The sequence below is a fragment of the Hypanus sabinus genome, chromosome 2, assembly GCF_030144855.1.
Source record: "Hypanus sabinus isolate sHypSab1 chromosome 2, sHypSab1.hap1, whole genome shotgun sequence".
In the NCBI taxonomy this organism is placed as follows: domain Eukaryota; kingdom Metazoa; phylum Chordata; class Chondrichthyes; order Myliobatiformes; family Dasyatidae; genus Hypanus; species Hypanus sabinus.
Window position 1 is genome coordinate 97787937 of NC_082707.1, and position 16530 is coordinate 97804466.

Sequence of the window (16530 nt, forward strand, 5' to 3'; positions counted from 1 at the left end):
GCATTTCCAGTTGATCCACTACGTGAGAAATATGGCAGATTGTTCACCTCAGGCCATGTTTCTACACTAATTTCATATCTGGCTGGTTGAGATGTTCTCTGATCTTAGCAATTAACTTGCAAATGCTGTTGTCATTATACAAGGAGACTTCGTCAGTGCGCTGTTGATTGTTATTTCCAATGACTCCATACTGCGTCTTTTTATTTCTTACTATGCAAAAATCTGTTCATCGCTGTCTCGAATGTACTCAGCAGCTGAACCTTCACAAGCCCAATGTGTGGAGAATTTTAATATTTACTCTCCAATTTGAAGAAATCCTTTTTAAATCTGAATGGCCAACTCCTTAGTTTGAAACTCTGAGCCAAGTTGCAATAATCTGAGCCAAGGTCCCACATGGGAGCTAAGTTAGGAAGATTCAGTTGCTAGGTATACATGGAGAGGTAGTAAATTGGATTAGACATTGGCTCAATGGAAGAAGTCAGAGAGTGGTATGGAGGATTGCTTCTCTGAGTGGAGGCCTGTGACTAGTGGTGTGCCACAGGGATCAGTGCTGGGTCCATTGTTATTTGTCATCTATATCAATGATCTGGATGATAATATGGTAAATAGGATCAGCAAATTTGTAGATGATACAAAGATTGGAGGTGTAGTGGACAGTGAGGAAGGTTTTCAAAGCTTGCAGAGGGATCTGGACCAGCTGGAAAAATGGGCTGAAAAATGGCAGATGGAGTTTAATACAGACAAGTGTGAGGTATTACACTATGGAAGGTCAAACCAAGGTAGAACATGCAAGGTAAATGGTAGGACACTGAGGAGTGCAGTAGAACAGAGGGATCTGGGAATACAGATACAAAATTCCCTAAAAGTGGCATCACAGGTAGATAGGGTCGTAAAGAGAGCTTTTGGTACATTGGCCCTTATAAATCAAAGTATTGAGTGTAAGAGTTGGAATGCTATGGTGAGGTTGTATAAGGCATTGCTGAGGCCGAATTTGGAGTATTGTGTGCAGTTTTAGTCACCGAATTACAGGAAGGATATTAATAAGGTTGAAAGAGTGCAGAGAGGGTTTACAAGGATGTTGCCGGGACTTGAGAAACTGAGTTACAGAGAAAGGTTGAATAGGTTAGGACTTTATTCCCTGGAGCATAGAAGAATGAAGGGAGACTTGATAGAGGTATATAAAATTATGATGGATATAGATAGAGTGATTGCAAACAGGCTTTTTCTGCTGAGGCTAGGGGAGAAAAAACCCAGAGGACATGGGTTAAGGGTGAAGGGGGAGAAGTCCAAAGGAAACATTGGGGGGGGGGGGGGCTTCTTCACACAGAGAGTGGTAGGAATGTGGAAGGAGCTGCCAGATGAAGTGGTAAATGTGGGTTCACTTTTAACATTTAAGAAAAACTTGGACAGGCACATGGATGAGAGGGGTTTGCAATGATATGGTCTAGGTGCAGGTCAGTGGGACTAGGCAGAAAAACGGTTTGGCACAGCCAAGAAGGGCCAAAAGACCTGTTTCTGTGCTGTAATGTTCTATGGTTCTATGGTTCTATCTCCAGACCTTGGAAGCATCCCTACATATGCACTGTCAAATCCTATGCGAGTTTTGTATGTTACTCTCCTAAATTCAAGAGGCTAGTCTCAATGGATTAATCTCGATTCTAACATCACTTTCATATGAAGTTGCATGCAGTGGACATTCCCAGTAGTTTAACCAACATCGATCATGAAACCAGCATCACAATGAAGTTTATCTGCCCTGATAACGTTGCTGCAGTGTGCCGTTTGTCTGTGACATTCCCTGTATCACAGTGACCATGCTATAAACAGCGTTCCATTGTCTGCAAAGCTCGCAGACATACTGAGGTCATGTAATTTGGTAAATAAAAATATTTGTATCTGTTGTATTAAATTACTACTGTTTTTTTCAATTTTTTTGCAGATTTATTAAATTACTCTTCTTTGTGTTACATATGTATTTGATTTGTGTCCGTCCTGTTTCCATGAAATCCTCACCATCACTTGATCTGGGTTCCTGTTGTTTGTATTACCCCGCCTACATTTGCCGAGTTCCAATAGATTTTAAAGTTGCTGCTGTTTAGAATGGGTCTATACTGTTTGTAAGGGATCCCCACATTGTTTATTCGAGCCCTTTGGTTTGTATAGATGCTATTGTCTATATTAAGACTCCTTAGTTTGTACAGAGTCCTTGTGGTTTACATTGGGCTCTGCTGTGCTTGCCTGTTTTGATTTCCCACTCTTTGTTTTTTCTTTCTTTTCTTTTTACAATATTTTTATTCAGAAGAAAAAAAACAAGATTTACAGAGTGCAACACATAGATACATCACAACATAACTTGTGTACCTTCATATATTGTAATAAAATTAATCAAAATGTTATAGCATATCACATAAAGGTATACGACTCTGTAATCAAAAATTTAAAGATAGGTCATACATCATAAAATAAATTTTTTATATTGTTACGAAATCCCGTAACTGGATCACTTACCAGCAAAGATAGAGAAGTCCGTTGAAGTCTGATGGTACTATTTTTAAAAGTCTTTATTTATGAAAGGGGCACAAACATAAGATTAATACAAACATTCAGATAATATACGTAGTCACTACTCAATCTAAAAGCGCGGGTCCAATAATAACCATCAATAAGAAACAGCTCAATCGTTTGTCTAGGGGATAATATAGTGTCTGATGGAAATATAAAAGTCACTCAAATTCCTGCAGGCTTCTGGCTTTTGGTGGGGGGGGGGGGGGGCGCTGGGTTTTCACTTGTTGGAGAGAGAGAGAGAGATTGGTGAGAAAAGAAAAACTTGCCCGGGTCTTTATGAAGCAAATCCGTCGAATCAGGGGAGCGGGCTTCCCCGTTGTTAGCTAAAAGCGGTTTTCCGTGATTCCAGGCCCAGAATCTAACGCACGTGGCTTCCTTCAAAATGGCGTCCCGCTACGACGGGATCGCTATCGTGTCTCCTGGTGCGTCTGAAGGGGCTGTCCCCCCCAGACCCTCCTTTATACTTCCTCACGGGATCTCCAATGTCAATCAGGTTGGGATGATGCAATGTCTCTCTCAACCAGCCCACTTTGCCCGAGGGCTTTACACGTGGTCTCCATGAGACAATAGTCAATGTCGCCTTATTTTGCATCGTGGTGGAACGCGATATTCGGCACGTCTCTCCCATTTCCTGTGTCTATTCGGCACGTCTCTCTCTCTTCCGCTTCCTGGGTCTACTGACCCCCCCCCTCAACTAGTGCTCTTGCGATTCTCACAAAGGAGGGGGCTGCGGACATAACAATATTAAAAAAAGTCAACCCTCTACCAATTACCAAAGAAAAAAGCTGATGGATGAAAATGGATAATTAGAAAAAAAAGCATTCACTTAAGAAGAGAAGATAGAAATATTCATAAAAGTCTGTGCACTGTTAAACTTTATAAATTGGAAAAGTAATTTAGGAAAGGTCCCCAGATATCATAAAAAGATTGTTTCGAATTTAAGACTGAGCAGCGGATCTTCTCTAAATTTAAATAAGACATAATATCACGTAGCCATTGAAGATGTGTAGGAAGGGTAGACTCCTTCCATTTAAGCAAGATTGCTCTCCTTGCTAAAAGAGAGGTAAAAACTAAAACCTGTAGGTTAGGAGTATTTAAAGTTATATCTTCATTTGCAATAATACCAAACAAGGCAGTAAGGGGATTTGGGTCAAATTGGACCCTAAAAAGTTGTGAGAAGGTATGAAATACTTCCCGCCAAAACTTTTCAATTTTTAGGGCAAAACCAAAACATATGAATTAAAGAGGCATCAGCAGAGTTGCATTTATTACAAAGTAGATAAAATAAAAAAAAAGCTTGGGAGGATGACCAGATTGTCAGATTGCTGATGATAGATGGAATAAAATTCTTAAACGGGTTAATAAATCATCTTTCTGTGCTTGTCATTCTCTTCTACAATTTAAAGTGATTCATAGAGTCCACTCTTTGTTTTAAGTCGCTCCAGTTTGAATCCCTGGAGCTGTGGTGCTACATCCTTCTCGAGCCCCTCCTTATCTACTGAGACTCTGCTATGTTTGGATGGAGCTTTTCCTGTCTTTGCTCATGGGAGACCCAATAAGGATAGCAGAACCCTGTGGCTCCAAGAGAAGGTGTTCCATAAATCTTGTGTGCATCTAAATGGCACAAGTCAGGAGTTGTTTAACACCTTTAACAAAGAGCCTCCCACCATCCAGCACTAAGGATCCTGCTTGTCTGGCACGCCATCAAAATTCACAACACCTCTAAAAGTTACCTCAGTAACTTGGCAAGGATTCTTTGTCAGGATGACCCATGCCAGGTCAGTACATAACCCTCCTCCCAACTCACACACTGCCCTGACTTAGAAGTATAGTACCAGCCCTTCAACCTCACTGGCTCTAGGTGCTGGAGTTCCCTCATAGTACAATGTCAGAGTGTCTTCACCATAATAGATATGGTGACTCAACGGTGATCAGGGTTGGGTAATACATGCAGTCAACAACACCCACATCCCATTAAAAAATATTGTGTAGCCTTCTCAAAAATCTGACACAGGCATGGCAGCTTTTCTGCCTCATGACCTGGATATCTGAGTTTAGTTTCTGGTGAAGGTGGCTGCAATGACACATTATTGGGTCAACATGCTTTGACCTGTATATTAATACATTCACTTTTCTTTCTCTTTGTTTCTGTTTGAAGGAATCCGCAAAGTACATTATTATAAACTTGCATCACTGAATAAAATTGTTCTAATAATCGGAGTATTTATTACCAGCTCCTCTAGCCCTTTAAACAATATTCCGTGTCATCTAATTTAGAATCATGGCATTTAGCACCAAAACAGCTCCTTCAACTCACAATGTCCATCCCAACCATTGTATCTGTCTAAACTAATCCCATTTATATGCTTTACACCTGTAGCTTTCTGTGCTTTGCGATTCAAGTACTTGTGTGGTTGTTTATTAAATCTAATTTCAATGTCATTTTTTTTATTAAGGTGATGAATTAGAGTACATCAGACCGAACGTCTACAGGAATATTGCCAAACAACTGAATATCTCCGTCACTTCTGAAAGCATCGTGTCAGATGCATTCCTGGCAGTTGCGACTGAGCTTTTCTCTGCAGGTAATTACAGAAATGCTTACTCATCTGTCCATTGTACAACAACTTTTATCTGTAATCCTGTCTCAGCACAGATTCTGCCCTGAGCCATTCCCTTTGCAGTTTTAAGCACTTGCACAGATTTACATTTTTTTGCCATTTCTTCCCTGCAGTTATTTAACAGAGCAGAGCTGAGCAAGCAGTCAGCTCCTCCACTGACAGGAGAGAACTGGGGAATGGAGGCTGGTGTGATGCAGAGATCTCTCCCCGAGGCAGTCTCATACTGAAAAGAAAATCAGACCAGCCATGTTCAGTACAGAAATGTCCTTTGCCAGCTCACAAATAAACAGTTCCTATTTCTGTTTTTAATGCAGTTCCAATCCCCGGCTCCTCACTCACTGGGTATTTCATTATACATCATTTACCCTGTATTCCAGTCCCAGGCTTGGTTCCTCTTTTGTGTGTAATGATGGAACAAACTCCAGTCCAGATGCTAAACACTTGCCAGTGTTACTTTAATAAAAAGGAATGTAAATCTGTAGGTCTTTATATAAAGTACATTTGAAGGATTCAAGCTGAATGGTTGATATATTTTACTAGGTGAGGGCATTCAGAGATGGAGCTCTGGGGTGTTGAATCAGAATCAGGATCAGGTTTATTATCACTGGCACGTGATGTGAAACTTGTTAACTTAGCAGCAGCAGTTCAATGCAATAATAAATAAAATAAAACATAATATTAAATAAACAAGTAAATCAATTGTGTATACTGAATAGATTTTAAAAAGCGCAAGAACAGAAATACTGTATATTAAAAACAGTGAGGAAGTGTCCAGTTTCAAAGTCCATTTAGGAATTGGATGGCAGAGGGGAAGAAGCTGTTCCTGAATCGCTGAGTGTGTCCCTTCAGGCTTCTGTACTTCCTTCTTGATGGTAACAGTGAGAAAAGGGCAAGCCCTGGGTGCTGGAGGTCTTTAATAATGGACGCTGCCTTTCTGAGACACCGTTCCCTGAAGATGTCCTGGGTACTTTGTAGGCTAGTGCCCAAGATGGAACTGACTAGATTTACAACCTTCTGCAGCTTTTTTCTGTCCTGTGCAGTAGCCCCTCCATACCAGACAGTGATGCAGCCTGTCAGAATGCTCTCCACAGTACAACTTTATAAGTTTTTGAGTGTATTTGTTAACATACCAAATCGCTTCAAACTCCTAATGAAGTATAGCCACTGTCTTGCCTTCTTTATGACTACATCAATATGTTGGGACCAGGTTAGATCCTCAGAGATCTTGACACCCAGGAACTTGAAGCTGCTCACTCTCTCCACTTCTGATCCCTTATGAGGATTGGTATGTGTTCCTTCATCTTACCCTTCCTGAAGTCCACAATCAGCTTTTCAGTCTTACTGACGTTGAGTGCCAAGTTGTTGCTGTGGCACCATTCCGCTAGTTGGCATATCTCACTCCTGTATGCCCTCTCGTCACCACCTGAGGAATGAGAATAACCTATTCTCACTCCTGTATCGCCACTCTCTTTTACAACTTTAAGTCAGAATTGGGTAGTTGTGCAGGTTGGTCCAAGCAGAGGCATGTTCTGCTGCTGGATAGATCTGGTGTTTACTATGCTGGCTGGGGTGGAAATCCCAATTCTGATTGGGAGCGTAAGTAAGTGGATTCGTCATTAGAGAATTGGCACACATGAAGTCCTTTTTCTGTGTTGTACCCTTTTATGCCTTTATGCTTTGGTGAAAACTATCTACGTGATATAACATGGGTGTGTGCAACATTTCTGGGTTTTAATGGCATTGTGAATTTGTATTGCGAATTCTTACAGAACTGCGTAGTAATGAAGTTTAAGTGAATTATTTAGGAGTTTGTTCCCACAATGCATATAAAAACTGTGAGTTATTCATGCCTTTCCCTTCTACAAGAGTGATGGCTCATGACAAAGTCTGACACGTCATTACTTCTCCCCGAGGTTGGAGGACAGCCAAAGCAACGTGTACAAAAGGAATGATTGCTCAATGTTGTGAAAGTGTTTTTACCACTTTCACAAACTTCACTGACTTGTGTATTTTAATGGCAAGAAATTGCTCTACAGTGACAGCAGGAGAGAGGGAGGGAGGGAGAGGAAAGGAGGAGGAGAGAGGGAGAAAAAGAAATAGAGAGAAGCAGTTATCAGAAAGTTGAAAGGTGAAAGGTCATAGTAAGTGTTAACTGTTGCTGTTATACAGATAATTATCGGTGGGCAATAAATTATTTTATATAAAGTTGTTTTTCAGTGTATAACCCAGGAGGAATGTTTTGGCAAGCTCAAACTCACTAATTTCGGGTGTAAATGAGGTGACTGGGTGATATATACATTGGAAAAATGAGGTGACTGGGAATTTCCTGGGGAGTAGGTTTGCCTTCATCGTCCTTCAGCATGGGCTTCAGATGTGCTAACTATACTATATCACTACCTTACTATATCAGCAGTAGCCCACAGTGTCTGTTATCACAGGAAGTCTATCTATGGGAGGAGAGCATGATAGAGCTTCATTCAGCTGTCTGTTAACAGCTGTGAAGTTAGAAAAGCCTGCAGTTTTAATGAACTAGCACAACATACAATACACCTCCAGAGACTAAAACCCAGAGTGACTGATGTGGTGGAAAGCCAAGGTGGTGCTCTGTGCCTGCAGACACACTGCACAATCAGTTAACGTACAGACTGGTGGCCTGATTGACTTGGTAGTTTCCCTCCAAAACATCTAGCGAGTTCTTCAGAGTACCATTGCTCTGTGGTAAGAATCCCCTGAATAAATACTCCTTTGCAACACATGCCCCTCCTGCCATTGCTCCATATGAGCAGATCCCACACATTTCAATGAAAGCATCGTAAACCTCTGCCTGTTCCATCTCACCTTACCCATTGACTGACCTGGCTGTCAGATAGGACCCAGTGCCCACTTCCTTTTCAACGGTCCTTTCAATGGCGCTTAGTATATATTGTCTTTTCCCTAATCCATTGCTCATAAAACAAACTCTTTGGAATGTTTGAAGCCATTTGATTTTTGTAAACAGTTTCAATGAGCTACTAGCAGATTAGAACTTTTGGACGTTTCCATCACAGTTCAGCCAATGAAATCCATTCCACAGGAGGAAACCATCTGTTTCTGCTATTGATTGACGTAGCCCAACTTGCTGAAAGTTTCTAAAACTTATTGTTTTTTTCTTGGTTTTATTTTGCGTTTTCAACAGACTGTCAATAATTTCTCAATTCTTAGGCTGAGATCTAGATTGCCTTACCTGCACCAGACCAAATTAGCATGCTTGGCAGCCCCATTCATTATCTGCACCAGTGGCTGCCCTTGGCCATTTCTGTGCTTCACATCAATCAGATTGACGTTTATCGTACCACATGGATAATATCCTTAAGCAGTTTGCACCGGGGGGTGGGGGGGTCTTGAGTGAGGAGACATGGTTACAAGATTTGCAGGATAGTCATTTAAAAATGTGAGCAGACATTTCTTGCAGAGGGTAGTGAATCTCTAGCCCGGAGAACTCTGGAGGCTGTATCATTGGGGTATTTAATGAGGAAGTGGATAATGTTGGGGGACTGGCAGAGGAATTGAGGCCGATGTTAGATTGAATGGGTGGGGTAGGCTCAGGGGGCCAGTGGTGGCCTAGTCCTGCTTTTGTTTTCACTTGTTATATTCTTGTGGATAAAGTGGCTGAACATAAGCTAGATGTTGCTGGATAATGCAAATATACCAATACTGTGTTCTAAGATAAAATATAAATTTCATCTTACAGCCTAATATTATTTGACATGCACAACATCCTTCAGGTTTGGGGAAATAATTAGTTAGAGTGAATTGGTTTTGTACATGTATGGTGGGAGCTACAGGGAACTCGGGTATATAGATTCATGTTAAAATTGCATGACCTGTCCTTTGTCTCAGGATGTGTAACTGAAAGAAGATCACACTGTCACTCAGAATTTTCTGTTATATTTTGGGCTCCAAACGTGTGCAGTTTAGTTTAAAATATGTTAATCTGCACAATGGAATGCTGCAATGAGATGATATCCTTTGTGATTTTGAATGTATGGCATTCATTCTCAGTGACAGCTTACATAGTTTGTCATCTGGGATGGCAAGAGGCTTCACCAGGTTCAAAGGTTTACGTTGTCATGCCTGTCCGTTAAAGAAATCCCTGTGTTCACCGTTTCAGAAAGGCTTGCCAGGGCTGCAGACTGAGGTTGTATTGCATTGTAATGAAAAATATTTCACAACTTAACCCCACCTCTCTGCACCCAGCATCCCACTCCTGTCCCCACATTCCTGACAGTAGAGGCAGGGGTTAGAAACATAGAAAACCTACAGCACAATACAGGCCCTTCGGCCCACAAAGATGTGCTGATCATGTCCTTACCTTAGAAATTACCTAGGGTTACCCATAGTCCTCTATTTTTCTGAGCTCCAGGTACCTGTCCAGGAGTCTCTTAAAGGACCCTATCATATCTGCCTCCACCACCGTCAATTATTTTACTGATTTCAACCTCTCTCTAGGTTGGTGTGGGAAAAGGCTGAGTTTCAGATTTGGTCTGCACTTCAATGTCAAGTCATTGTCCAGTGCAGTGTGCCCTGGAAGGAGGTCATCCAGCCACTTACTCCCCGGTGGTAGGTCTCCTCATACCCCTTCCCCTTCCCATTCACTGAGCACTGAAGCTCCTGTCACTTGAGACTTTGATATGCTTACCTGGTACAGCTTTCCTCTGCTGTCCATCGCCTGCAGCTTACCCAGACACCTCTGGCTAACCTGATGCCAAAAGCCTGCACCCGTAGCCCGTACATCCATTGTGGACTGCCATCTCGCTCTGCAAAGCCTGCATGAGCTGCGGACCCAGATTTGAATCACAAGTGGGAGAGAACTATCCATGAATACATACACAACGCTGGAAGAACTCAGCAGGTCAGGCAGCATCCGTGAGAAAAGAGTAGCCAAAGTTTCGGGCCGAGACCCTTCATCTTGTGGGAGCTCTTGGCTGCTATGAGAAGGTTGTCACTTGAATGATGGTCGAATTTGGGGTAAGTTGATGAGGAGAATGAAAAATGGGATTATTTGATAGCCATTGATGGTCCAAAGGGCCTGTCTGTGCGCTTTGTGTCTTTAATTCAATGACTTCAGTCAGTAGGAGGTCCTAAAGATTGTGGTAACACCTTGGCTGAAGAGTTAACTGTTTATTCACCCTCTAAGAATGTGCATTATCAGCGGGGATCACTGATTATCTGGAACAAGGGAGCTGGTAGTTAGCTGAGGAGATCTGAAATAGATAGTGACATCTAGGCTGGCTCTTCATCTGCTTAACATGGTTAAACTCGCAAACTAACAATCTGGAGCCTGCTTCAAATTCAACTATGGGATTTAAATTCAGTTAATAATCTGGAATTCTTCATAAATGAGTAAAACTGATGATGGTGGTGGAACTACAGGTACCAGCTCACTTTATTCGCCAAGGTCTTTCAGTTGAGTAAATCTTTCACATTTGGCAGTGTGGTTGACTTTTAAACTAGCAAGGCAAATAGGGACGGGTAATAAATGCTGGCCACTCCCACATCCCCCGCATTATAATTCAATGATTCTGATTCTCTCTAGCTCAATGTGTGAAGGGATTGAACGGATGGCCTGTGATGAAACATCCCAGAGACTTTTCCCATTTTTTAAAATTTCTGTTGACATACAGATGGAGCTTGATTAGACTGCCAGGAGTATTGTTTGGCACCAGAGAAGAAGGAAATGACTATTGAAGTAACAATGCTGGTATGGGTTTTGCAGGTGTATTGAACACAAAGCAGGATCTGGCTAAGATGCAGATGTCTAGTTAATAATCTTGATGAAGTGCATTACGCCAGAGCTGAGGTAGGAAAGACCACATCCTGGTGTGGGTTTCTTCATAAACACGGTGCCTTCACCAAAAGAAAGATCTGCTGAAACAGTGATGATGTGTTTTTTTGACTTTTTGCTGGCTGTATTGTTTAAAATGGAGTGTTGATATTTGTCTAAGTCTGATCTGAAATCTCCCTGGTTAGTATGACCACTCCTGGCTGATGAACAGGACAAAGTATTCTACCAAATGGCACACAAGTAATTTATAAACTGTGTTATAATAAGTTAGTCCTGGTTGACTACCAGGAGAATAGTTTAAGCCTTGTGAATAGTTCAAGCACTATGGAGACACATACAAGAGAAAGCAGATGCCAAGATCAAACCTGAAACTGCAAGAGGAACTCTGCAGGGGGACTGAAAAACAGAATGTCCCTTTGTCTTCATTGATGCTGTTTGACTTCATGAATTGCTCCAACAGCATGTTGTTAAGTTTAACTGCTATATTCCACCCTTGAATGGCAAAGACTCCAAGACTGTGTAAAGAATTCTTGTCACTCTGTTCTCTGCATTAGCCCTCATCCTGGGGCTCGGCCTCCATTTGAGATTCCCCAGCAAGAGGAAGTGGCCTCTCTGTATCAACGTTTTCAGTCTCTCTCTCAGTATCTAGTACATCTCATGACATCATCTACAGTCCAACCTTGTTCAGTCTCTACTCAAAGGACATACCAAGGTTCAGTCCTCTGCCTTGTCTCCACGGAAACATTTGCTTCTTTAAATGTGAAAAGCAAAACTAAACTTTGTATAAACTGAAGTATCAGAAAATCTTGTAGTCTGCACCTTATGAATCAGCATTTCTGAATCTCTGCCTATCAAATATTTAGCAAACAACAACACACACAAAATGCTGGTAGAACACAGCAGACTAGGCAGCATCTATAGGGAGAAGCACTGTCAACATTTCGGGCTGAGACCCTTCGTCAGGACTAACTGAAAGGAAAGATAGTAAGAGATTTGAAAATAGATGGGGGAGGGGAAATGCGAAATGATAGGAGAAGACCGAAGGGGGTGGGATGAAGCTAAGAGCTGGAAAGGTGATTGGCGAAAGTGATACAGAGCTGGAGAAGGGAAAGGATCATGGGACGGGAGGCCTCAGGAGAAAGAAAGGGGGAGGGGGGAGCACCAGAGGGAGATGGAGAACAGGCAAACAACTAAATATGTCAGGGATGGGGTAAGAAGGGGAGGAGGGGCATTAATGGAAGTTAGAGAAATCAATGTTCATGCCACCAGGTTGGAGGCTACCCAGCCGGTATATAAGGTGTTGTTCCTCCAACCTGAGTTTGGATTCATTTTGACAATAGAGGAGGCCATGGATAGACATATCAGAATGGGAATGGGACGTGGAATTAAAATGTGTGGCCACTGGGAAATCCTGCTTTTTCTGGCGGACCGAGCGTAGGTGTTCAGCGAAACGGTCTCCCAGTCTGCGTCGGGTCTCACCAATATATAAAAGGCCACACCGGGAGCACCAGACGCAGTATACCACACCAGCCGACTCACCGGTGAAGTGTCGCCTCACCTGGAAGGACTGTCTGGGGCCCTGAATGGTGGTGAGGGAGGAAGTGTAAGGGCAGGTGTAGCACTTGTTCCATTTACAAGGATAAGTGCCAGGAGGGAGATCGGTGGGAAGGGATGGGGGGGACAAGTGGGCAAGGGAGTCGTGTAGGGAGCGATCCCTGCGAAAAGCAGAAAGGGGTGGAGGGAAAAATGTGTTTGGTAGTGGGATCTCGTTGGAGGTGGCGGAAGTTACGGAGAATTATATGTTGGACCTGGAGGCTGGTGGGGTGGCAGGTAAGGACAAGGGGAACCCTATCCCGAGTGGGGTGGCGGGTGGATGGAGTGAGGGCAGATGTGCGGGAAATGGGAGAGATTTGAGTAGTTTGAATATTTTGAATAGTTTGCGTATCAGGAGAAGGTGGGAGTGGAGGATGCTTTCACGTACTTGCTGCACAAATCCCTCTCTCACCTGGACAGGGTCAGTGGTGCTGTGAGGATTACATTCCTGGACTTCTCTAGTGCCTTTAACACCATCCAGCCCAGGATCTTAAGGCACAAACAAACGGAGATGGGAGTAGACTCACACATGGTGGCTTGGATAACGGACTACTTGACAGACAGACCTCAGTATGTGCGGTTGGGAGACTGTAGGTCTGACACGGTGGTCAGCAGCACAGGAGCGCCGCAGGGGACCGTGCTCTCTCCGGTCCTGTTCACCCTGTACACATCAGACTTCCAATATAACTCGGAGTCCTGCCATGTGCAGAAGTTCGCTGATGACATGGCCATAGTGGGGTGTGTCAGGAATGGTCAGGAGGAAGAATATAGGAAACTGATACAGGACTTTGTGATATGGTGCAACTCAAACTACCTGCGTCTCAATATCACCAAGACCAAGGAGATGGTGGTGGACTTTAGGAGACCTAGGCCTCATATGGAGCCAGTGATCATTAATGGAGAATGTGTGGAGCAGGTTAAGACATACAAGTATCTGGGAGTGCAGTTAGACAAGAAGCTAGACTGGACTGCCAACACAGATGCCCTGTGCAGGAAAGCACAGAGTCGACTGTACTTCCTCAGAAGGCTGGCGTCATTCAATGTTTGTAGTGAGATGCTGAAGATGTTCAATCGGTCAGTTGTGGAGAGCACCCTCTTCTTTGTGGTGGCGTGCTGGGGAGGCAGCATTAAGAAGAGGGATGCCTCACGTCTTAATAAGCTGGTAAGGAAGGCGGGCTCTGTCGTGGGCACAGAACTGGAGAGTATGACATTGGTGGCAGAGCGGAGGGTGCTGAGTAGGCTACGGTCAATCATGGAAAACCCTGAACATCCTCTGCACAGCACCATCCAGAGACAGAGAAGCAGCTTCAGCGGCAGGTTGCTGTCAATGCAATGCTCCTCAGACAGGATGAAGAGATCATTACTCCCCAACGCCATTCGGCTCTACAATTCAACCACCAGGGGCAAGACATGTTAAAGTGCCGGGGTTAGGACTGAGCTTAAGTTACCACTCAATGCACTTTAGTAAACTATTTAAGAACTTTTTAAAAGCTATTTATTAATGCTTTTTGGGAGGGTGATTTTAGATGCATATCATATTTATACCGAGTTAAATACTGTATGTAATTAGTTTTGCTACAATAAGTGTATGGGACACTGGAAAAATGTTGAATTTCCCCTTGGGGATGAATAAAGTATCTATCTATCTATTTAGTAATATTTCACCTTTTAAATAGCTTTCTATTCTCACTAAGAACGTTAACCTTACCAGGTTGCAAAGCTTCCTCTTGCCCATTCACTGATATGAAGAGAAAACTGTTTCCACTGTTAGGTGAATGACAGTAGAAGTCTCCAGTTCCCTCACTGTTTAACAAAATGGTTGGACATTATAGGACCTTCTGCCTTTTATACAGAGGGTTTCATCTGCTTCCTCTGCATAGACTCGAGGTTATTAATATTGTCCTGATTGTTGCAAGTACAGTGAATAAAAAGTGAGGGAAGTGAGGGAACCTCCTGCACTCCCCCCCCTCTAGAAATTTCCATGTTTTATTGTCTTACAACATTGAATCACAGCGGATTTAATTTGGCTTTTTTAACACTGACCAACAGGAAAGACTCTTTTGTGTCAAAGTGAAAACAAATTTCTACAAATTGGTCTGAACACAAAATAGTTGATTGCATAATTACACAACATTTTCAAGTCAGTATTTGAGTCTGTGTGGAGAGGTCTCTATCAGCTTTGCAGATCTGGACACTATAACTTTCCCCCATTCTTTTTTACAAAAATGTCCAAACTCTGTCAGATTGCATGGGGATTGTGAGTGATTGAGATTTGGACTCTGACTTGGTCACTTCAGGACATTAACTTTGTTGTTTTTAAGCCATTCCTGTGTAGCTTTGGCTTTAAGCTTGGGGTCATTGTCTTGCTGGTGTGATGCCTGGTTCACATCTTTACTGTTATGCTTTATGTATTTTATTTGGCAGCTCTGTATGAGCAGTCTGTTCTGCTATCTACCTGTTTGGATTATTGTTGAAGATAAGGGATGATGAGGAATGTGTCCCATCCAATTAGGACGGTGGAACCCGGTGAAGGGTGAGGGACACTAAGGTGGGTCTTGGGCTTTTCTTCAACGGGAGATGAAGAAAGAGGACACTGGGGAGAACCGATCGTAGCGTACGATCAGTTCTGTGAAAGAGACCCGTTTGTTTGGGATGGATTGTGAGTGACGTTCGGAAGGTGGTGTGTGCTTTCACGCTGACCGAGGGCCCAGCACATGAGTGACAGAGATGTTCAAGTTGAGCTCCAACCTGTGCACATTTGACTGTTCAGTTAGAATGGGCCCTTTTTGTTTTTTTTTCTATACTAACATTTTAGTTAAGTAAGTTTCATAAATATAATTCCTTTAGTCGTATGCAGGGTACTGTCTGTTATTTTGTGGCATTAATTTGTAACAGGGTAGTAAATTACACTGCATTTTGGGGTGGGAGAGTCATCTCAATCTCACCGGTTTGGCGGGACCTTCTCTAGACTTACACAGCCAAGGAAACCAGTGAGGTTTCACTGGAAAACAAATTTTCTCCCAAATTGCCGTTTTCATGCATCCTCCAAAATTTCCCTGTATTTTGCTGCATTCGTTTTACCCTCTACCTTCACAACCTTCCAGGGCCTGCTGCAGTGACGCATCCCCACAGCACGATGCAGCCTCCACCATGCCTCACCATAGGTTTTTGACTTCACAGACTCCCACGTGCCTTCTGGCAAGCTGAGAGATTTCATGTGAATTTTTTTCAACAGTGGCATTCTCTTTGCCACTCTGCTATAAAGCTGTGACGGGTGAAGCACCCGGGCAACAGTTGCCTCTCCCATCTCAGCCACTGAAGCCTGTAACTTCTCCAGAGTTGTCAAGGGTCTCCTGGTGGCCTCCCTCACTAGTCTCCTTCTTGCACAGTCACTCAGTTTTTGAGGATGGCCTGCTGTAGGCAGATTTACAGCTGTGCCATATTCTTTCCATTTCTTCATGATTAACTTAACTCTACTGCAGGGGATATTCAGTGACTTGGAAATTTTCTTGTATCCATCTCCTGACTTGTGCTTTTCAATAACCTTTTCACAGAATTGTCTGGAGTGTTCTTTTGTCTTGATGGTATAGTTTTTGCCAGGATACTGACTCACCAGCAGTTGGACCTTCAAGATACAGGTGTAATTTTACTACAAACACTTTCACTGCACACGTTTATATATATATATATATATATATATATATATATACATATATAGCTAGGACACCTAACTAATCCAATTGGCTGCACCAGTGATGATTTGGTGTGTCATATTAAAGGGGGTGAATACTTATGCAAACAATTATTTTATGTTTTATATTTGTAATTAATTTGGATCACTTTATAGACATCTCTTTTCACTTTGTCATGAAAGCGTCTTTTTCTGTTGATCAGTGTCAAAAAAAGCCAAATCAAATCCCCTGTCAT

General features: G+C 42.7%; 1 protein-coding gene across 2 annotated transcripts in view; it reads left to right on the top strand.

Moving 5' to 3' along the window:
- boka (BCL2 family apoptosis regulator BOK a) overlaps window positions 1-16530 on the top strand; it is an 85910-nt gene that overhangs the window by 48313 nt on the left and 21067 nt on the right. For both annotated transcript variants that reach the window (XM_059951017.1, XM_059951022.1), the window contains exon 3: window positions 5022-5150. In XM_059951017.1, coding sequence (XP_059807000.1) covers window positions 5022-5150 — 129 coding nt within the window. The remainder of the gene's footprint in view (window positions 1-5021; window positions 5151-16530) is intronic.